The 21,569-nt window shown below is 45.6% G+C and overlaps 2 protein-coding genes across 2 annotated transcripts in view; one reads left to right on the top strand and one right to left on the bottom strand.

Moving 5' to 3' along the window:
* Positions 1–291: 291 nt before the first annotated feature.
* On the bottom strand, positions 292–11,344 carry DFFA (DNA fragmentation factor subunit alpha). The gene is made up of 6 exons (XM_061600575.1): positions 11,183–11,344; positions 7,838–7,999; positions 6,987–7,126; positions 4,731–4,920; positions 3,103–3,263; positions 292–1,282 (listed from the first exon to the last, which is right to left on the bottom strand). Exons 1-6 carry the CDS (start codon positions 11,292–11,294, stop codon positions 1,079–1,081), a joined length of 969 nt encoding a protein of 322 aa, XP_061456559.1. The 5' UTR covers positions 11,295–11,344; the 3' UTR covers positions 292–1,078.
* A 1,463-nt stretch (positions 11,345–12,807) lies between these two features.
* The window catches only part of PEX14 (peroxisomal biogenesis factor 14), a 148,425-nt gene continuing 139,663 nt past the window's right edge, over positions 12,808–21,569 (top strand). The window contains exon 1 of the mRNA XM_061600574.1: positions 12,808–12,913. Within this exon, the coding sequence (XP_061456558.1) occupies positions 12,842–12,913 (72 nt within the window). The 5' untranslated portion in view covers positions 12,808–12,841. The remainder of the gene's footprint in view (positions 12,914–21,569) is intronic.

Raw genomic sequence — 21,569 nt, 5'->3', positions numbered from 1 at the left:
CTGGGACCCTGGAGACCTGCTGCCACTCAGAATAGATAATACTGGACAACCTACAGAGGTGCATTGGGCACCTTTGCTCTAGTTTTTGATGAATGCTAAAGACTCACCTCTTTACCCTAGCAGTCGGCACTTGAGGCATATGTTTTCAAGACCCACCCTATTCCTGTGAATGTAATGTGTTTTAACTGTCTTTAATACTGTGTATTAAATTTCTGTAACCCACCCTGGGACCTACTGGTGAAGGGCGGGTAATAATAAACATCATAATAATAATAGTAATAATGGTCTGACTTTGTACAAGGCAGCTTTTTATGTTCACAACTATATTTCCTCATTAACACATCATGTACAGTATTGTATTATGCAGTGATTTAAAACAGGACAGCAGTTTCAGAAATTATCTTATTGCTTTGTACAGGGCTGACCCACATACTAATCAGATGAGATTTGTACCCAAAGGCAGACACACCTAACCTTAAAAGTCCAGTAGTTCCAACAGCAGGCAGAAACACATCTAATAATAACAAAGTTTTAATATCATTCAAATGTAGGGTTGAATCTTTTATAAAAACACCCTAACCAGTAGAGTTTATTGCTAATACTGAGTGGTGACCATCCCTATGATGCTATTTCCCAGTGATGGAGTCGTAGCTAAAATGCAGATTAATTTTTTTAATGTCACCCTCATAAATCAACAGAGTCTCATAAAAACAGCACAGGCACTGAGGCAAGAGAAGGAGAGTGAACAGTTGGGGCCAATTTGCAGGTGTGCCTTCTGAAATACAGGACATCCGGCTGTATTCTACGACAGCATGAAATGTGGCAAATAAAATGCTGTACAGGAGGGTGCTGTTCCAGCAGGAGACGTCACATCTCAAAAGCATAGAAAAACATGAGGTATGGCAAGAGGTGATCAGGCACAAAGAACTGGATCCCATGCTGCAGGCTCCATTGCATGACATCTTGGTTATAAATTCTGTCCTCATTTGCTGTTCTTTGTTCACAGAGGCACATTATCACAGCACCAAAACCTCCCTGTAGACTCCTTGATGTGTCCAAGCATTGGCTCCCAGGCCTCCTATTTCTTGCGTTTGGAACTCAACCACTCCCCCCATGGCAACTTTTTCTTGCCCTTTGAGATGCTCCTTAAAGAGTTCAGAGCCTGAACCTGTTGCAGACGCCTTGAAAACTCCTGCTCACAGGCCTGCTGCAAGGCCTCAGTCTTCGGCTTCTCCCAGCCCAGGGCCAGAGCAAGAGCTTCTGGGTTTTCTTTGTAAACCAGCTACAAACAGAGAACAAAAGAAGAATCCATTACTTAGGAGCAAGCTACTTAAGATTTGTTAGCTTCACGATTGGCTTGCTTAACATTGGGGAGGGGCACTAGCTCAGTAGCAGAGCATACGATCTGCACACAGAAGGTCCCAGCGTATAATCCTTGAGTATTTTCAGTCACAAGATCAAGGAACAGGCGATGAGAGAGAGCCTCTGCTTAAGATCTTGGGAGAGCCACTGCCAGACAGCTACCAGCCTGGATTGACAGGTAGTCTGACCTGGTAAAAGGCAGCTTCCTGCGAGGTTTCTGTTTTTAATTAAAAGCAATGCATGGGAGATGCAGGTTTCAGAGGAGGAGGGACTTATTTAAGAGTTTCTATACTACCCTTTGAGAGCTAGTGTGGCATAGTGGTTAGTGACGGACTACGACCTGGGAGACCAAGGTTCGAATCCCCACACAGCCAAGACGCTCACTGGGTGACCTTGGGCCAGTCACTGCCTCTCAGCCTCAGAGGAAGGCAATGGTAACCCCCCTCTGAATACCGCTTACCAGGAAAACCCTGTTCGTAGGGGCGCCATAAGTCGGAATCGACTTGAAGGCAGTCCATTTCCATTTCATACTACCCTTCGTTGTAAGGCTATAGGACAGAGTGTGAAGCCACAATACAAATGCTAACATTAAATAAAAGCAACGCTGAGAACAGCATTTTTTTTTAAAGCAGCAAGAAAATCTTATTTTTTAAGAGTCTGGGAGATGAAAAACATCTTTATTTAGTACTGAAAATATAATGTTAGGGATTTAACTCTCCTCCCCCATGCAAGCATACAAGCCTAGCATAAATCAGTGAAACTATATTTTGCCTCAAGCTGGGACTGCAGCATGATTCGATCACAGGTGTTCCTTGTCTTGTGTAGATAAAGTAGGCTAGTTTCTGTACATGCTCACCCACCCCTCTCTATCCTCTGTCCAGACAAGCAAGAGGCATTATCAGAGTCCAAAGATGCATTCCAGCCATGCAAAAACACTCCAGGAGGATGCAAAGCAAGGCCAGTGATTGATGTGGCCTGGAGATAGTCCTGAGGGCCACATAGAGAGGCTTGGGGGGCCGCGTTCAGCCCATGGGCCTGAGGTTCCCCAGGGTTTCAGACGGGAAATCTTTCCAAGCCCTGCCTGGAGGGGATTGAACCTGGGACCTTCTGCATGCAAAGCAGGTGCTCTGCTACTGAGCTACAGCCCTTCTGTTAAGACACAGGAATATAGAAAACTGCCTTATACCAAGTCAGGCTATTGGTCCATCTAGCTCATTATTGTCTATACTGACTGGTAGCAGCTCTCTAGGGTTTCAGGCAAGAAATCTTCCCAAGCTCTACTTGGACATGCCAAGGATTTGAACCTGGGATATTTTGTATGCAAAACAAGTGATCTACCAGTGAGCTACAGTCTTTCCCCCGCTGGTGACACAGCGCTGAGGCTGCCGCCAGCAGGAAGAAAAACGACGAAACAAAGACTGCTGCCAACATTATCCTGATCAGGAAATCCAGTTGAATCAAAAATGGGAAGAGTGGCAAATTCAATTCTGAACAACTAAGGAAGGTTGGAATGGTGAGAGACAAATGGCCTAGAGGGAGAGGGTGATGTTAACCCAGCCTGGCTGTGAGTGTGTTTCCCCCTCTTTTGTAGTAAATCTTGACTGTTAGATCCCCAAAACTTTATCCTGCCCCCTTTTTCCCCATGGAGATTTTCAGCTATACGTAACTTTATGATGCTGAGCTGCCTCCCCGTAGGGAAGCCCAGACACAACAACAGGAAGGAACTCTGTTTTGCCCCACCTCTAAGTTTTGACTGGCCAGGCTGAGTTCTGGGGCAGACTTCTCTTTGAGCATGGTCAGAATATGGCTGCTGAGGGGAACCCCAGTCCCAGCACCTCTGCTACTGCTCCCAACATCAACCGTATCAGTTCCTTCCACAGCAGTTTCCTCTGGTACTGGCTCTAGATGGGAAGCAGAAGGGTGTGTTTTGAGAAGCGGGGTTTTTGCACTCTTTCAAATGTTTATCCAGTCTTGCTGAAAATCCCAGGCAACATTAGTTGGAGCTAAGTCCAACTGAAAATAAATGAGGCAAGTTAGTTGTGACTTGAATCTAGCTGATTTCATTGGGACATCAGCGCAACTAACTTATACTCCATCTGCACTATACATGTAAAGCAGTGTCATAACACCTTTAAACAGTCATGGCACTTCTGGCCACATCCACACTATACATTTAAAGCACTATGATACCACTTTAAACCTTCATGGCTTCCCTCAAAGTATCCTGGGAAGTGTAGTTTGTGAAAGGTGCTGAGAGTTGTTAGAGGAGACCCCCTCTTACCCTCACAGAGCTACAGTTCCCAGAGTTCTCTGGGAACAGGAATTGACTGTTAAACCACTCTGAGAATTGTACCTCTGGGTTGGAAATAGGGATCTCCTAACAACACTCGACACTCTAAACAAAGTACAGTTACCATTCTTTTTTTTTTTGGTGGGGGCGGAGAAGACTGATTTTGGGGAAAGAGGTATGATACTGCTTTAAGTGTATAGTGCAGATGAGGGGTCTTAGTCTAGATGACTAACTTCTGAGTTCATCGGCCCCTTGAGGACCTTATAGAATTGTCATCGAGGCCAAACCAAATTCTTAGGAATGTAAATGAAATAAAGTTAAGAAATGTCAATATAGAGTCAACATTATTAATCATCAATCACCATTACTACGAATCATAAAATGTAACAAAACAAAAAGAAATCTGTATATTCATCTTATTAAATAGAGATGTTCCTCACTGGCAAGGGAAGTGCACTCTGTAAATGCCCAGGCCCTGTATTTCTGAGGCTCATAGCTCCTAATTTTTATTTTTTGCACTATACCTCATAAGCTTCTATTCTACCCCAGGCTCCTTTTGACCCCCCTGGCTTTTATTCATCCCCTGCAGTCTCATCAACTACTCGATATCAACCACTTTGGGAAACCCTGGTCTAGATCCAGTCCCTTTAAAACACGGTATCAACATTAGCATTAACAATAAGGTGTGGACTGCCCATAGCCAATTGAGTCATTTTGGCACCTGAGGCTGAAAATCTCTCTGCCTGGCAGTAACAATAATAATGAATTAAATAACAAAAGAGCTTGCTGCCCTTTCACCCCAAATCAGCTGCCTAATAGTAGGGCTGGCACTAGATCCTGGTCTGTTTGAACAAATGAGAATTCTCCTGAGCTCGGACATAAGCAGGAACGTGTACAGCACAAGCTTGCTGATGCTAAATAAGTGGTGGACAGTGATAGCTGTGTGACCACCGTTTAAAAGAAAAAGGAAGGTAGCTTCTATACCAATTCAAGGAGTATGTTACCATATTGTCCCATGTTCACTGCAGCACTGCTTGTTGAGAAATTTTTAGCAGGCGTCAACCAACAACCCCGTTACCTTCTTCTGCCTTGGGTACAATGTCCTCATTCTTCAACGCTTGCAGGTAGAGTTCCAGAAGCTGCTGGGATTGGCGCTCCTCTTCACGCCTGTCTAGCACCTGCTGGAGGGTGTTTTGCAGAGTTTGGATCTTGGATTGGTTCTCGGAAAGTTCTCGAGCCAGGTCTGAGCATGGGACGTCAATGAGAATCTGGAATAAAACAAGGTCCATCCTCTTACAGAAAGGTGAGGGATACTCCCACACGCCCCAACCCTGCTTTCAATTATTCTATGGTCATATAATTAAATTGGGCCCATCTTGCTTTCAGCCTGACCCCAGAATCCTAGTCTTACTTCCATGGCCAACATTAATGAGGGATGGATTTAGTATATTTTTAATCTCCCTTTGCCCTTTATTCAACATTTGTAATTTCAGACCACCTACAAAATATCTTTGTCACAGTAGGTAGGGCGATGGAGAATCGGGAGGGACTATAGAGCTCAGTGATAGATCACCTGCTTGGCATGCATGAGGCCCTTGGTTCAATCACTGGCATCTCCAGTTAGGGCTAGGAAAGACGCATGTCAAACCCTAGAGAGCCTCTGGCAGTCTGTGTAGGCAACACTGAGCTATATGGATCAGTGGTCTGACTTCTTGTATAATGCAGGTTAATGCATTCCTATATCAATCAAAATCTAGCAGCTGTGATAACTTAAATGGAGCCTCCATGTTCAGAAGCAGTATACCTGTGTTGGGTAGATAGTGAAGAGATATAAGAGGAAATGACAGTTATCATTGTGATCTGCCTGTGAGGCACTTAAGAACTTAAGAAGAGCCTGCTGGATCAGGCCAGTAGCCCATTAGTCCAGCATCCTGTTCTTACAGTGGCTAACCAGATGCTCCAATGGGAAGCCCACAAGCAGGACCCGAGTGCAAGAGCATTCTCCTCTTCTGCAGTTTGCAGCAACTGGTATTCGGAAGCATACAGCCTCCACCTACAGAGGCAGAGCATAGCTGTCATGGCTAGTAACTACTGATAACCTTGTAAAATGTAAATGTACTGCCTTCAAGTTGGTTCCGACTTATGACGACCCTATGAATAGGGTTTTCATGAGGCTGAGAGGCAGTGACTGGCCCAAGGTCACCCAGTGCGCTTCATGGCTATGTGGGGATTCGAACCCTGGTCTCCCAGGTCGTAGTCCAACACCTTAACCACTACACCACACTGGCTCTCATTGATAACCTTATCCTCCATGAATTTGTCTATCTTTTAAAGCCCTTCAAGTTGATGGCCGTCACTGCCTCTTGTGAGATCAAATTCCATAGTTTAACTATGTACTGTGTGAAGAAGTGCTTTCTTTTGTTTGCCCTGAATTTCCCCAATGTTCAGATTCTAGGAGAGAGCTGCAACCTTTCCTCAGGGGAGTCACGCCATCCCCTTGATCATTTGGCTGCTCCTTGTTGCAAACAGAACATTGGCCTAAGTAGACCTTTATACGATAACAGCAAGATCATTCTTGTGTTCAATATTTTATTTTGCAGGCTTACATACCACCACTCAAACACTGTCTGCCTGCCTGCTTACCTGTCAACCAAGAAATCTAGTAGTGGGTGAAAAAAGGAAATCTTTCCTAACCCCAACTAAGAATGTGATTCTATGCACACATGTGATAATCTGCCCCATTTAATTCAGTGGGACCCCTATTCTCATAGACAGGACTGGGCTGCACTGTAAAAGCAAAAAATCTACCCACTGAATTTAGCTAATTCCCCACCCCCAGCAGAATTGTTCTTTACTGTGCTGGAGGACAGATGAGATCTAATGGGCGTAATTTATAGGAGTAGATTTTGGTTGAATGTTAGGAGAAACCTACTGAAGGTAAAAATAATGTGACAATGGACCAATGCTCTAGAGCAGGGCTGGGGAACCTGTGTCCCGCCAGATGTTGCTGAACTACAATTCCAATCATCATTCCTGACCGTTGGCCCTGTTGGATGCTGGGCTTGATGGGAGTTGTAGTCCAGCAACATCTGGAGGGTCACAGGTTTCCCACCCCTGCCCTGGAGGAAGACTTCAAGCCTTCTGTTAGGGATGCTCTGGGTTTCATACCAAGATGGAGGTTTGGACTAGCTGGTCCACAACCCCCACCTCTATGATCCTACGGCTTGGGCGTGCCATAGCAGTTTATTCATTGCCCGTTTTCACAGCTAATGAGTGGATGGCAACAAGGGAGGGCAACCTGTTGCGTATATTCCCAGCGTGGCTTTTTCTGTACCTGGAGGTCTTCCTCAGACATCAAGATGATGGTGGAGAGGTCATCCTTCAGTTGCCTAGACAGGTACCTCCATTTCTCTCCTCCACCATCCACTCCATCAACATCTGTGACTTCTCTCTCTAGCCAAGCTGTGCCCCCATCTGAAAGAGGCACAATTGTAAGCGCAGAGACACAGGGGCTTTTTTGCCGTAGAAGGAGCTTAAGCAGATTATGCCAAAATTCACAAAGTAAAACACGTGCTGGTTTAAACAACACAATAAGCCAAATTATGGCTTAGTGAGACCATGTGGGCTCCCGGAGATGAACGCGCAGCATCTTGCTCTTCTTTGCTCCTCCTTGCTCTCCCATGCCTCACTGGGCTGACCCAAGGTGTGTCCTATGAACCTGCGATTAATCTCTCTCTCTCTTTACCAGCCACAGGCTTGTGGTTATGGAGGAGAGAGCCTAACCACAAGTCCTGGTTATTCGCTGGGAACTCTGGAACATATAAATACAATTTAAAACCAAGAAATAAACACCACAAAACACAACAAAAGAAAATTAAAAAAACAAAACTAAGCCCAAACCCACAACCAAGCAGAAAGTATACACCAAGGCCAGATTTAGGTGTAGATTATGAATTTTCCCTCTAAGCAAATAAGTGTCTTACATAACAGGGAAAAATTATGCCTGTAAATCATGCATCCCAAGTCAGGTAACAAGCTGTAAGTGCAACAATAAATAATATTGAACATGCAAAGAGATGGTGGTGGTGGCGGCAGCTACAAAGGTGCTCCTCACCTGGGGCACTGATTCCCCCCATATGTCGTTTCCTTCCTACGGTACTACAGTTATTCCAGGCACCTGCTTACCTACACTGCTGCTGGACCACTTCTCGTCCTTCGCCAGTGCCACAAACTTGGTGTTCGGCGGCAGACACAAAAAATAGTCCTCGTCATCCACAACGGTGCCGTCCTCAGCCAACACCAAGGTTATGGGCTCTGAAGCCTTATCAATTGCTAGGAGGTTACAGGCTGTGGAAAAAATGAACAGCTGCAATGATAGCACAGAAAGTCTTCCCCCCTTCAACTTCAAATAATAGTTCCTGTGCAAAGTTTATCTTATTTTGTTTATAAAGGCATTTGTTTGCTGCTTTCCCTCCTCCCCTGGTCCTAACAATAAAACCTGGAGTAGGGAAAACAGTGGAAATGGACTGCCTTCAAGTCGATCCTGACTTATGGTGACCCTATGATTTCATGGGAAGCGGTATTCAGAGGGGGTTTATCATTGCTTCCCTCTGGGGCTAGTCCTCCCCAGCTGGCTAGGGCCTGCTCAGCTTGCCACAGCTGCACAAGCCAGCCCCTTTCTTGTCCGCAACTGCCAGCTGGGGGACAACTGGGCTGCTTGGGACTGTGCAGTTTGCCCACGGCTGCACAGGTGGCAGGGCACGTAACCCCTGAGCCACTCACTGTGGGGGTGATCTTTAGCTGGCCCTTTACACCCAGGAGACACGAGCTGGGATTTGAACTCATAGACTCTGGACTCCCAGCCAGGCTCTCCTCCCCACTGTGTTATACCAACCCAGTGTAGACAAGTATACCAGTGGCTTATCTCCAGATCAGTGTAGGTACCAGATTGCTTGTCCCATTATTATCTATCTCACATATTATCAGATTTATTATGTAAAATATTGGTGGTGTCCTTTTGCCAGATCGTACAACCCTAAAGGCAGGTTTGCAAATAGCTACTCGCCAAGAGTGAACAGCAGATGAATCCAAGTGAATGAAGGGAAATGTTTGTAAACTGAGAGTCAATTCTTTTCCATTTAGATGACGTGCTGCAAATAGCTAATATGGATGGTAAAAAATTGGGGTGGGGTCCAGTAAGTTTTGCAAACTTTCTTGCTCAGGGCCAAAACATCTCTCTTGCAATGTAGGAACGAGTGCTTGCACTATGAAAAGCTTGCCAGTCAGCTGTGTGTAATTTGCAGTGCTTGTACATGAATCTGGCAGGAGAAAAGCAACCAAAGAACCTCCAGATAGCAAAACTTCTTTGGGACCATGAGTCATTTCCGCAACGATAACACTGTATTAGTGTTCTTAGAAGGCTTTAGGGCAACTTCATAGAATTGGGAACCACAAGTAAGACAGGTTCAGCCAAAGCTTCCTTCCCCACCAACAGAGCTTGTAATTTTTAATGCAGTTGAGCTTTAACAAGAGTTATGTCAACACCCCTTCAGCATAAGGAATTTAGCTAGGCTACCTCCCTTCTTTCACTTCCCATTGAAGGTCCACTGCCAATGACTTTTACTTCTCATAAGATTGTCTTTCCTATCACCCAGACATCTTTACACACCCACCCCACACATTTTGCCTTTGCACATGGCTTCCCTGAACAGTCTGAAAGTTGTACTGCAGAACCCTTTGCAACAAGCTCCAGCACCTTGAGTCTGTGCAGTTAGGCAGGCTTAAAATTTCAGCTGGATTAGGTACACCTGTCTTTGCACAGGATCAGGCTACAAGAGCCGTGTTCCCCTCTGATCTCCCAAAGCACCCTTTGGCACACCTGTCCAATCACCCCCTTTCCTTTGTTAGCATGTTCCAAGTGACCAGTTGGGTTGCTTGCATAGTCTGGTTGAACCCACTCCTTGGAGGTATCCAACTGCAGCCTTCCCTGCTAGTTTCCAAACTTCGGATCACCCGAGGACTCCATGTGGTTAGTTCTCAAGAGTCGATGACTGGCACTGGTTTCCCTATGAAGGTAATAACAGCTTTCTCACATGGGTTTCCCTCTGCAGAGTGGTCTTTGGCAACACCCCACCGCCCACTTTTCACTTTTATGGAAGTTTTTTGGGGGCCACTTTTTTTTCTTTTTGGTCATTGTTTCTTGGTCTCATTCCCTTCTTCTAACTTTGCTTCAATTACATCTTGAAGACTGTTCCAAGAAATAATCTATTGTCTGAAGTACCTTCTCTGTCCTAAATCGCCTGCCCATCAGTTTAATTGGATGACCCCAATCACTAGTATTATGATGAGAGAGGGAGAATGACCTCTCTATTCCCCGTCCTCCACACCTTGCATAATTTGATTTTTTTAAAAAAACCCTCTTCCCTGCTTAACCATCTTTTCCCTCCCTCTCAACAAACAAAATCCAAATGCTTTAGACTTTCTTTGTAGGGAAAGTGTTCCAACCTCATTTTGGTTGACCTCTTCTGCACCTTGACTTGCTCCAAGCTATTCTTTTTTCAGAAAGGGCACTCAGTACTGTACACGGGATTCTGATTAATACTGTATCAGGTATATTGCTTTACTGTAGGTACACAATCTACAAATAATGTCCCACGCCTTTGCTGAAACCTGGCGGTTAAAAACAATTTCAGAGAGTTTGCTGTGTTAATCTGTTGCAGCAAAAATTATGGTGTCTTGTAGCACCTGACAGGCTAGCAAATGTATCACTGGATAAGCCATCATGCATCATAGTCCAATTCATCAGTTTCATGAAGTGTAATCCTGCATATACAACTCTCTCCTCTCTCTCTGTGTATTATTAGGATAACACTTCATGCATCTGAAGAAGTAAACTCTGATCCAGGAAAACTTATTCCATAATACATTTGTTAGTCTTTGAAGTGACATAAAACTCTTTGTCTTTTTGTTGCTGCTAAGTTAGGAGAGCCTGGCTGGGAGTCCAGAGTCTGCGTTCAAATCCCCACTCGTGTCTCCTGGGTGTAAAGGGCCAGCTAAAGATCACCCCACAGCGAGTGGCTCAGGGGTTACGTGCCCTGCCACCTGTGCAGCCGTGGGCAAACTGCACAGTCCCAAGCAGCCCAGTTGTCCCCCAGCTGGCAGTTGCGGACAAGAAAGGGGCTGGCTTGTGCAGCTGTGGCAAGCTGAGCAGGCCCTAGCCAGCTGGGGAGGACTAGCCCCAGAGGGAAGCAATGGTAAACCCCCTCTGAATACCGCTTCCCATGAAATCCCTATTCATAGGGTCGCCATAAGTCGGGATCGACTTGAAGGCAGTCCATTTCCATTTTCAAGGACAAGTAACCGCTGTTCCCCAGGATTTCCTCCTCCCCTGAAGGCAAAATCCTGTAAAACAGTTGCATCCCAGACCGAAATCCAACTGGTGCAGCTTTTAACCGCCCAGAGGTGCTACGATCTGCCAGCTTCACCTGTGGAATCTCTGCCTGTACAAAAAAAAGGAAAAGAGCGTCTCACCTTTGCTCCGTAGCTCCCGAAGGCAGGAGGCTGCTACGCCGTGCTGCTCCTGCTTGGCATTCCGCCTGATCAGGCATTGCTTCAGCAGGGGAAGCCCAGACCCAGCCGCCATCGCTTTGCTTGCGTTCTGCTCCGCTAAAGAAGTCTGTAAGAGAAAGTCATTGACCCCTCTCGGCAGGTAACCAATCAGAGCAGAGCTCGCTCTGCCGATGCGCCCTGGGAAATGTAGTGCCTTTCCAAGACTTCCGCACTCCAACCTCTCCACTGCAACCTTCCCCTTTGCTTGATGGGAAATGTGGTTCTCACCCGCCTAATTGAGGCGCGATTCCGATTCAGCAGTGATAAAGAAAATGAATTCTATTAATTTATTTCTTCCTCTGTCAGCCACCCTCCCTCATTCCCATTTAAAAAATAAGTGTGCATATTCATTCTATTACCAAACTGGCAAATACTGTGCTTTAAGGATTACAAAATGATATTTTTTAATCCTAATCTTGAATGCAGTTAACTGTATTCAGCACTGAAGATCTATTGCAATAATAATAGGTTATGAGAGTCAACTTGTCTTGCTTTGTTTCTGCTAAAGTATACAAGAAACATCAGTATAACATATAGTGATATTGCTATATATATGATTGGTGGCAGCAAGGATTGTATATACTGTATTCCAAATATTGAAAAGTGGAGAAGTGGAGAGAATTCCATCAGTTAAGGAATGGATAAGAAAACTTAATAAGACTGCAATAATGTAAAAGATAGTAATGTTTTGTTACGGTAAAAGCAGTAGTCTAGTGACAAATGCAGAAGTGCAGGGTCCCTTCATGATAGTCACAGCCATGTCCCCCCCCCCTTTTTTTTTTTTTGCTGTGGGCTCCTAGCTTATTCCCAGCCCTACCTGGAGAGGACAGAGGTTGGATTTGGGGACCTCCTGCATGCAAGACAGCTGATGCTCAGCTACAAACACTGAGCTAAGGTCCTTCCCATTGCATAGGCTTACAGTGCATAGGATTGCGCTGTAAGGCTATGAGGAATATGCTCACCAAACAGAATGGGACTTTATTCTGAGGAGTCATGTGCTGGCTGCACTATAAGGTTGCAATCCCATGCACATTTACTCTGGGGGTAAACCACATTGAAAGCACCACGACATACTTCTGAATAGACATGCATGTGCTTGCATTGTTAAGGCTGCCATCCTATGCCTGTTGGGCAGAAATAGTGGGACTTATTTCTGAGCAGATATAAGAACAGCCTTGCCGGATCAGGCCAGTGGCCCATGTAGTCCAGCATCCTGTTCTCTGTGGCCGACTAGATGCCTATGGGTCCTGAATCTGAACTCTACTGAACCATTCAGAGAGCAAAAGTTATACATTTATGCTGTGTAGGCAGCCCGTCTGTGAGACTTCATGGTTGAAGCTATCCGCCTAGTATTGTTATTATGCAGTATCCATTCCTGTCAGAGAAGCCCATAGCATTCCGCCCCCCCATTTTCCAGCCACGGAAATTAATGCTTGCTTCTTTGACTTCAATTTTTAGCTCCAGCAATTTGAAACCAGGGACAGGAGAGAAGCCCATTCTCATCGATCGGCGCCTCGGAGCTCGGCTGCTTCTGCCCGATGCGCCTTGTTTTATGGCCGGCTGTAGCCGCCTTCCTGATCCATGACAGCGGCGGGTGGATTAACCGGGTCTGGAAACATGGCCTCCTCGGAACAAGCAGAGCAACCTGGGCAGGTAAGCGGGGTTTGGAGGAGGGAGACGCCCTGGGAGAGAGCCCCCCTCACTTGGGGGAGAGGACGGAGGGGGGCGGTGCAATTATAGGACTTGCTTGAAACTCTGACCCCCTCCTGTTTCAAAGGGGGCCACCCCCCTCTTGGGGACTGCTGTGCAGGTGGTGGGTGCCCTTTGCCCCATTATTGGGGGGGGGAGTAGATAGGGGAATCCAGCTGTCCCCCGCACGGTGTTTCTGCTCCACTCCTTTCTGAGGGGCAGAATCCCTATAGAAGGGTTTTCTATGCCCTCCTTGGGGATAGAGGAGGTTAGTGCCTTTTGCCCCATAATTGGGGGTATTTGTAGTTGCTTTGCACTTTTTATCTCTCCTCCGCGCCCATTTTTTTAAATGCTGGGGGGAAATGCCTAAAATGTGTGTCTGTTTCCCCCAGATGGAGGAGATAGGCACCCTTTGCGCCATAATAATAATAATAATAATAATAATTATTATTTAATTTGTATCCCGCCCTTCCAGCAGGAGCCCAGGGCGCCAAACAAACACTTTAAAACATCATAAAAACAGATCTTAAAATACATTAAAACAAAACAAAATTAAAAACATTTTTCTTAAAAACAACTTTAAAAAACGGTTAAAAACAGTTTTAAAAAAATTAAACAATTCTAACACAGACACAGACTGTGTTAATTGGGAGGTAATGAGGGGCTAGTTGCTCCCCACTCTATGTAAAAAAAAAAGGGGTAGGGGAAGAATACCTAAAATGGTCCTCCAGGGGATGATGGGGGAGGTGGGTGCACTTTGCCTCATTGTGGAAGGGGGTGGAGAAGGCCAGTGCTCCCCCCTCCCCATCCTTGCCTTTGCTTCCATGCTTGAGCTTCTGGCACACACCCCACTTCCAAATTTCAAAAAAGTGGGAAATATCTAGTAGGATCTTGTTCTTTTAAGAGGGAGGAGAAGTTGGTTGGCCTTTTTCCATAATTTGGGGGCGGGGGAGGTCAGTTGCCTCCATCTTCACCTTTTTGAGTGTGAGATGGAGTCTGGAATATATCTCGACCCTTATTTTATCCAGTGATTTGGCTTTTCTGGAAAATTTTCCTATGCAAATTGGGGTAGTTTGCATTGGAAGAACGTCTGGAAATTTTCTGGTTCTCTCGAGCATCCTTCGCTAACCTGGTGCCCTCCCAGTGTTTTGGACCTCAACTCCCATCAGCGAGCACATTGTAGTCCAGAATATCTGGCAGGTACCAGGGTTGGGAAAGGCTGCTCTAGAGAGTGATGTCATTTAGCCTGTTTGCTTTTTACTTGTATTTAGTAAGTAAAGCTCAACACGTTGAAACTGCCAAGCTTGCATTTGTAATTGGTGTCCGTTCATTGTTACTGATGAACTTTTGAAATGGAAACATTTTCCATTTTGGATTTTTCTTTTCTCCCCTGCAGAAAATTTTCTGCTCCACATTGTGAATGATCTTCCCCATTCCAGCTGGAGTTGCATTGGAATTAGGAAGGTATAAACCCAAGTTCTACCCTCTCCTTTACCTCACTCCACTGCTGGTGTCCTTGGGGTTGGCGGAGCTCCATATTTTCAGGCTCTGTCACCCTGGGAAGGAGAGAGTAGAATATAAGAAGTGTGTGGATAGTTGTGGATGGTTGAGTTCATGCATTTCATGCACTGTGCCCTCATTCCTGATCCCAGCTTTGGAAACAGCTTAGGTCAAAAGGTGCTTTCTAACTTGAGTGGAAAAGAGGGGTGGGCCATCTGTTGGTAGTTTTGGAGGCTGGTTGTAATTCAGGGACTGCCAGTTGCCGAACCCACTGTGTTTGGTGCTGTGAAGTCTGCAATCTGTTGTTTGACTTACCATGATTGGAAGAGTCATAGCTCAGTGGCAGAGCATTTTCTTTGCATGCAGAAGGTCCCACGTTAAGTCCTTGGCATCTTCCCTGTCTGAAACCCTGCAGAGCCATGTCAGTCAGTGTAGACAACGATGAGAATAGATAAACCAATGATCTGACTCGGTGTAAGGCACCTTCTTATGTTCTTATGAAAAATATCACTTCATGAGGATTAGAGCCACCACTATACATTCTTGCTTTATACCAACTGCATCCAAAGAACCGTACAGTAGGGTAATTGGTATTATCTTCCATTCTTCTCTGAACTGGTCGAATCATATAAGAGAGGCGGTATCGAGAGCAAGGTACTCTATAAAGAGTTTGTTCCGATTCTTCTATTATAAAGGGGGTCGCTTTGTGCCAGCAGTTATTAAGATATTTAAATATAAGATCATTCCCCAACTCTTATATGGAGTTCCCATTTGGATTCACTCTATGGACCCCACAATTGAAGCGGTCCTTTCTATCTTGTTACGTTGTCTTCTAGGTGTCCCGAGATGTGCACCATCAGCGGCGCTTAGGCTAGAATGTGGGCTTACATCAATGGAATGCCAGGCTTGGTTAATGACTGTCAATTATTGGGTCAAAATTTCATCTAACATTCCTCCGGGCCTTCTATCTCTATACTGGAAAGACACCTGCCCCTCCATTTGGAATAAAAAATAGAATTAAAACTGCTGAGTATGGGCCTGTCCAAAGAATATTTAGTCTCTCATTCGCCAAGAGAAGCGTTAGTCTCAATTCGCTCCCGCCTTAAGGATATTGATTACCAGACTTCAATTAGCAAGGCTTTGAAAACATGCTCCCCTCTGCACTTAAAATTAAATTTTGAATTTGGTAAGATTGCTCCTTATTTGTCTTTACTTACTGTTCCCAAATTACGTCAAGCCTTTTCCAAAGCTAGGTTCAATTCTTTAAACTCTGCGATCCTTGAAGGGAGATTTAGGGGGGTTCCTTACGAACATCGAATCTGCCCTTGCGGCTCTGGCAATCTTGAAACCCTCCATCACTGTCTACTTTTCTGTCCCCTATATTCCCAGATTTGTAACAAGTTTCTCAACCCCATAATGCTGAATCCGCAATATAAACATAAACCTCCCGACGCCATGGTTGCTTATATTCTTTCTGGCTTAGATAAAGGAATTACCATCCAAGTTGCCAAGTTTGTTTATGTGGCCCAGCTGATACGTGCTTCCATCTAATGTTGACAAAATGTAATGTTTTACCCAATTTGAGTTTTGTATATTACCTATGTATCACAGATTTTATCCTTTTTTTTTTTTTTTTAACCTGACTGTAACCTATTTTATGTGCTTCTATATATGGGTCTTTGACCGCAATTAATGAATAGAATAGAATACAAATCCAGAATCGTGCCTGTGACATAAACTCACCAGATATCCTTAGAACGCCTTTCTCTCTGCCTCAGCGGTATGGGGACCACCATGCCAGCCTCCCTTGCAGGCTACTTGTAAGCAGGGTTGGCCAGCAGGATTTTATGGGGCCAGTGAACTGTATATGTATTGCGCCAACCACCCCAGCCTCAAAAGACAGCACAAATATGTGGTTGAGATGGAGTTCTCAAAAATAAATTAGGGGCCTCAACCAAATAATAAGATGTCTGGCAGACAATAGCTCTATTTGTTCATCTCTACGTGGAGCTTGTACATGTGAATGGGAATATTACACTTAAGCTCTGTCCCCCCCACACATTGCTATCCTTGTTGCTTTCCGTCAGCTGGAGGGCAAAGTGTGAAGCGGGGAGCTTCCTTTATTTGTGGCGCTTGGCAAGTGGGGGAGGGTCCCTGCTTCAGACTTTTCCCTCCAAGAGGTGGAGGGCAATGGAGATGCAACCCGGGGTCGGGGGGGGGAGCACTGAAGCCTCGCGTGCTGGCATTCCTCACATGTAGGATTTACATGCAAACAGCACACTAGATAGGATTAATGTCAACGGGGGAAGCTTTTTCTTATAATTGTATGTCCGTATTAGGAAAAAAGCAGTGCCTGTTGAATTTCTGCCTGCCCATACCCATTAGAGGTGCAAGAGTTGGTGTGGTGCAGTGTTTAGAGTGTCAGATTGGGACCTGGGAGGCTAGGGTTCAAATACCTGCTCAGCCATGAAGCTCGCTGGGTGACTGCGGTCCAGTCACTGTCTCTTGGCCTAACCTACCTCCCAAGGTTGTTGTGAAGATAAAATGTGGAGAGGGAGGAGTACCATGTTTGTACGCCACCTTAAACTCCTTGGAGGAAAGGTGAGATATAAATGCAATAATGAATAAATAAGAGGCTTGCTTTTTCCCAGTGGCAGTCCTTAACCATGCAAAGAACTCGAGAGTTTTCAAAGAATTGTAATCCAGTTTATGTCACTGTAGAGAGCCAGTGTGGTGTAGTGGTTAAGGTGTTGGACTATGACCAGGGTTCGAATCCCCACGTAGCCATGAAGCTCACTGGGTGACCTTGGGCCAGTCACTGCCTCTCAGCCTCATGAAAACCCTCTTCATAGGGTCGCCATAAGTCGGAATCGACTTGAAGGCAGTACAATTACATTTTTTATGTCACTGTAGTCTTTTCCTCCCTGCTGGGAGGAAGGGCGGGATATAAATCAAATAATAAATCAAATAATAAATAAACATTAATCACTCTTAAGCTGGCAATATTACATTCAGTGCAAGAGCAGGTGTGTTGTGTGTGTGTGTTGTGTGTGTGTGTTGTGTGTGTGTGTTGTGTGTGTGTGTCAAAAGAGATCTTGCAGTACCCAAGGTTCAGATGCTTAAGATCAAATTGTTTAAAAAGATGCAGGGAACCGTTTGGGCCTCCAGATGTAACTCACACGATCCCTGGCCATTGGCCATGCTTGCTGGGTTCAACAACATCTGGAGGGCCAAGGGGTCCCCGCTCTTGATTTAAAAAGCAAGCAATGTATTCTAAGAACATTTGCTGTGGTTATTCATTTATGCCTCAGAATAACTATAGCAATGCTGTCAGTCAGTCACCTCTTTTTTGGGGGGGAGGGAGATTTAAGCCTTTGAACCGAGTGCAACTATTTAAGTGTTCATACCAGCCCCAACAACCCACCCCCAAGCATCCCCCTTTCCCCCCCCCCACCACTGGGAAAGCGGAGTTACAATCAACTGCATTTCTTTAACAAAAAAAATCACATGCCTATACAGCACACCAAGAAAATGGATCACAGTACTGGACTACACAGCAGGGTTGTTGTACACTACTGTCTTGTTCTGTCCCCCCCTTTGCAGAGCTGGAGCAACCCTGCTCTTTCAACCAAATTTGTCTCCTGCAATATGGATATACTAGTGATGAACTTTATTTGCATTTACATTAGCAGTTTTTTAATGGCTCACACAGGGGTTTTTCCCCCATGAAGTTAAAATTAATTTAGAAAGAGCAAGAACTTCTGTCTTTGCTGCTACTTCATAGCTACACTAAAACCCTGAATTTCCCAATTGTTTTCTCTGGGTAACAGTCACTTAGACATATTCCATATCCATCCATCCATCCATTCATCCATATCCAATCTAATGGCTTCAAAATGAACCAGGAAGTCCTTTCTCTATTGTCTGAATCTACAGAAAATCTAGAGTTGCATAACGTGCCGGGGGGGGGGGAAGTGTCAAAATGGACCAGGCAGTCCCTTCTCCACTGTTCACTGATGTTTTGTGTCACTCTAATTTCTCTATAGCATTCATCAGTTACACAGCTGTGACTTCACTCATTCACTAAAAACTCTGAAGGGCAGGGGTAGGCTCATGTCTCACAGAGCAATGGATCAGAATGGTGCCTGCTTCATAACTACAAGGACTAGAGACTTGCTTGTTGAAAAATAAAATAAAATAAATGAAAGCTCAGAGTTTCGTACACCTGCTGGCTCCAGGCCTAGAACAGCAGTTCTCCCTTCTTGTTGGGCCTGATTGTAAGGATTATAAGGAGATAATGTATATGAAGCCGTTTGAAGGCGTGAAATTGATATATAAAGAGCTAGGCCAATGTAGTAGGTAAGGAGTGTCATTGTAGGACTGGGGGAGACCTTACTCATCAGTAGACCTACAAAACGAATGAACTTAAGTTAGTCGTGTCTATTAACCTCATTGTCTCAGTCTCTACTCTGAGTAAGACTAGCATTGGATACCACCCATTGTTTAGGAATCTTGAATTATATATTTGCTCCTGGACTGAAGCACTTCAGATTGCAGGTGGGAAATAGCAAGTCTGAATTCTTCTTGCCGCCGGTTGAAATCAGCTTGTCATGGGGGAGGGGGGATGGCTAGCCTTAGAACCTGTGCTAAGCTTTCCATCTGCAGGAAGTGTTGGATGTGGCCTGGAGAAGTATTGAAGTCCTCTCATCTGTGGTCTTGATTTAGTAAGGTCCAGAAGGAGGTATAACACGTGAGACATACAAGTGTGAGCAGTTCATCTCTAAGGCAGTGGGGCAAGGCAGGGGGAAGGATTTGTTGAGATGGGGCAGGATCAGGTGGGAGGCGATGGAGGAAGAGCTGAGGCGGGGGGGGCAGAAGAAAGGAAGTCTGCTCCAAGTATGGAAAGCAGGTGGCATAATGAGAAGCGTGGCAAAGAAATGTGAATTCTGTGACCTACGTGATGTATTTATCTTAAAATATGCATAGCTGTGTTTATACCCTTGGGGGGGGAACTCTCTATAACCATGAGGTCTAGAAACATGGCCTTTTAGGTTTTTTTTTAAATGAAAGATGTCAAAAGGCTGGAAAGGTCTGCAAGATTCTGCAGGTCAAAAGCACTGCATCCCTGCTCTTGATCTCAGCGAAGTATGGTTTTTTTTTAGACACCCACCCCCTTTCCTTAGAGACCTCCGTAGGTCATCTGTCTCTTTCTCTCTCAATCCTTCATCTTAACCTGAACTGACTGATATGGTTCAATATTCTACATAATAGCCAAATGCAAGTTCTAATTGGGTGAATCATTCAGGTTGGGTCCCTGAGGAGCCCGGAAGTTTTTATATATCTGTACATTTATGTAAAATTCAATACCGCATTTGAAAAATGAGAGAGAGAGGGAAGGGAAATCTGGATTCTGAGAAAGGAAGATAGAGAGGATGATGGCGGGGACATTAGGACTCCTTGTGTGGAATGCCTTTCTGATATGAAAAGTGTGTGTGTGAGAGAGAAGGAAGCTGTCTATCCTGAGTGTAGCCCAATATTGTCTACACTGACTGGCACTGTCTGTCCAAGGTTTCAGGCAAGGAGGCTCTATCTGGAGATGCCATTAGGGACTGAACCCGGGGCATTCTGCATGCAAGGCAAATGCTCTACCGCTGAGCTATGGCCTCTCCCTTCAGACACAGGGACATAGGATCCTGCCATAATGAGTCAGACCATTGGTCCATCTAGTTCAGTATTGCGTACACTGATTGGCAGTGTCTCTCCAGGGTTTCAGAAGGGAGTCCCTCCTAACCCTACCTGGAGATGCCATTGGGGACTGAACCCGGGACCTTCTGCATGCAAGGCAGGTGCTCTACCGCCGATCTATGGCTCTTCTCCAATAATCACAAACGACAATCATGCATGTATTTAACTGTGGGCCCATGTAGTTGGCTGGCGGCGGTATTCCCGGTACATGTGCATGTGCAGGTAGGACTCGCACGCGTGACACTATGTGTGGATTTCATGCTTCCTGCATTAAGAAACATCCAGCGAGCTTAAATAATGTTTTTTGCTGAGTGCTCCTTCCTGCCTGCTCTTTGATTGGGGGTGGGGAACCTCAGGCCTGGAGGGCTGGATGTGGCTCTCTGTTTGGCCCTCGAGACGCTCATCAGACCACACACCCTCAACTGGCCCTGGGCTCTGAAAAAAGCGCCCCTACTCTGCTCTATCCGCCATCATCGAGAGCCATTGGGAGCATTTCGGAAATGGGGGAAAGCACTGTGACTTGCTCCCAGGTTTCATCATTACGTAAGAAAACAATCATGGCAGATCAGGGTGCTCCTTCCTGTTTCTGGAACGCTCTGATCTCTTCTCAGTGGAGATGGCTGGAGGAGAGGTGCTTTGCTCAGCACTGCTGCTGATGCCACCAGCACCAGTAAATTGGGCCGGAGGTAGGCCGGCTGCCAAAAAAAGGCTGGTGGTGAAGAAGGGAAGAAAAGGGATGGCGCTTCACTGCCTCTGGTAGAGAGGATGATGGAGGCGATTTATATAACTTTCTCCTCGAGCCAGTTGTCAACTTGCCCGAGGGCTGAGCGGCTATTTACGACCCTTGGCAGATCCCAAAGTGAGAGAGCCACGTAAGGAGGGCCAGGTTAACTAGCACAGGATGGTCAATCACATGGAGGAATCCATCTGAAGCAGGCTGGGAGAGGGATGGACCTGAGCAAGAAGCAGAAAGGCAGACAGGTGGTCTAGGAAGACCAGGAAGGAAGCAGATAAATGGGCAAGGAGCTCCGCAGAGAATATAAAAAATAAGCTGTAGCCTAGGAAATCATTCAGCTCTGATCTGGAAGGGTGAGGCTACTAGCCCTGGTGGCTACTTTCTCCCTCCCCTGTCGGAGGCAGTAAATGCTTCTGAATACCACTTGCTGGAAATCACAGGAGGGGGGAGCACTCTTACACTCAGGTCCTGCTTTCGGGCTTCCCAGAAGAGGCATCTGGTTGGCAACTGTGTGAACAGGATGCTGGACTTGTTGGGCCACTGGCCTGATCGAAGAGGGTCTTCTTATGTTCTCTAGTTCTCCACCTTGTATCAGCAGAGAAGCTGCACTTCGCCTCTTCCAGGCTGAAATGCACAGGC

Source organism: Rhineura floridana, chromosome 18 (genome assembly GCF_030035675.1).
Source record: "Rhineura floridana isolate rRhiFlo1 chromosome 18, rRhiFlo1.hap2, whole genome shotgun sequence".
NCBI lineage: Eukaryota > Metazoa > Chordata > Lepidosauria > Squamata > Rhineuridae > Rhineura > Rhineura floridana.
The sequence above is the reverse complement of the archived record's forward strand: the minus strand, read 5'-3'. Positions and strand labels throughout refer to the sequence as shown.

Excerpts from the sequence above, each read along its gene's own strand:
- DFFA (XM_061600575.1), bottom strand. The coding sequence starts at position 11,294 with ATGGCGGCTGGGTCTGGGCTTCCCCTGCTGAAGCAATGCCTGATCAGG. Across the intron at positions 4,921-6,986 it reads TGTCTGAGGAAGACCTCCAG|ATTCTCATTGACGTCCCATG; the intron begins GTACAGAAAAAG and ends GTTTTATTCCAG. Across the intron at positions 3,264-4,730 it reads TGTACCCAAGGCAGAAGAAG|AGCCAGTACCAGAGGAAACT; the intron begins GTAACGGGGTTG and ends CTTCCCATCTAG.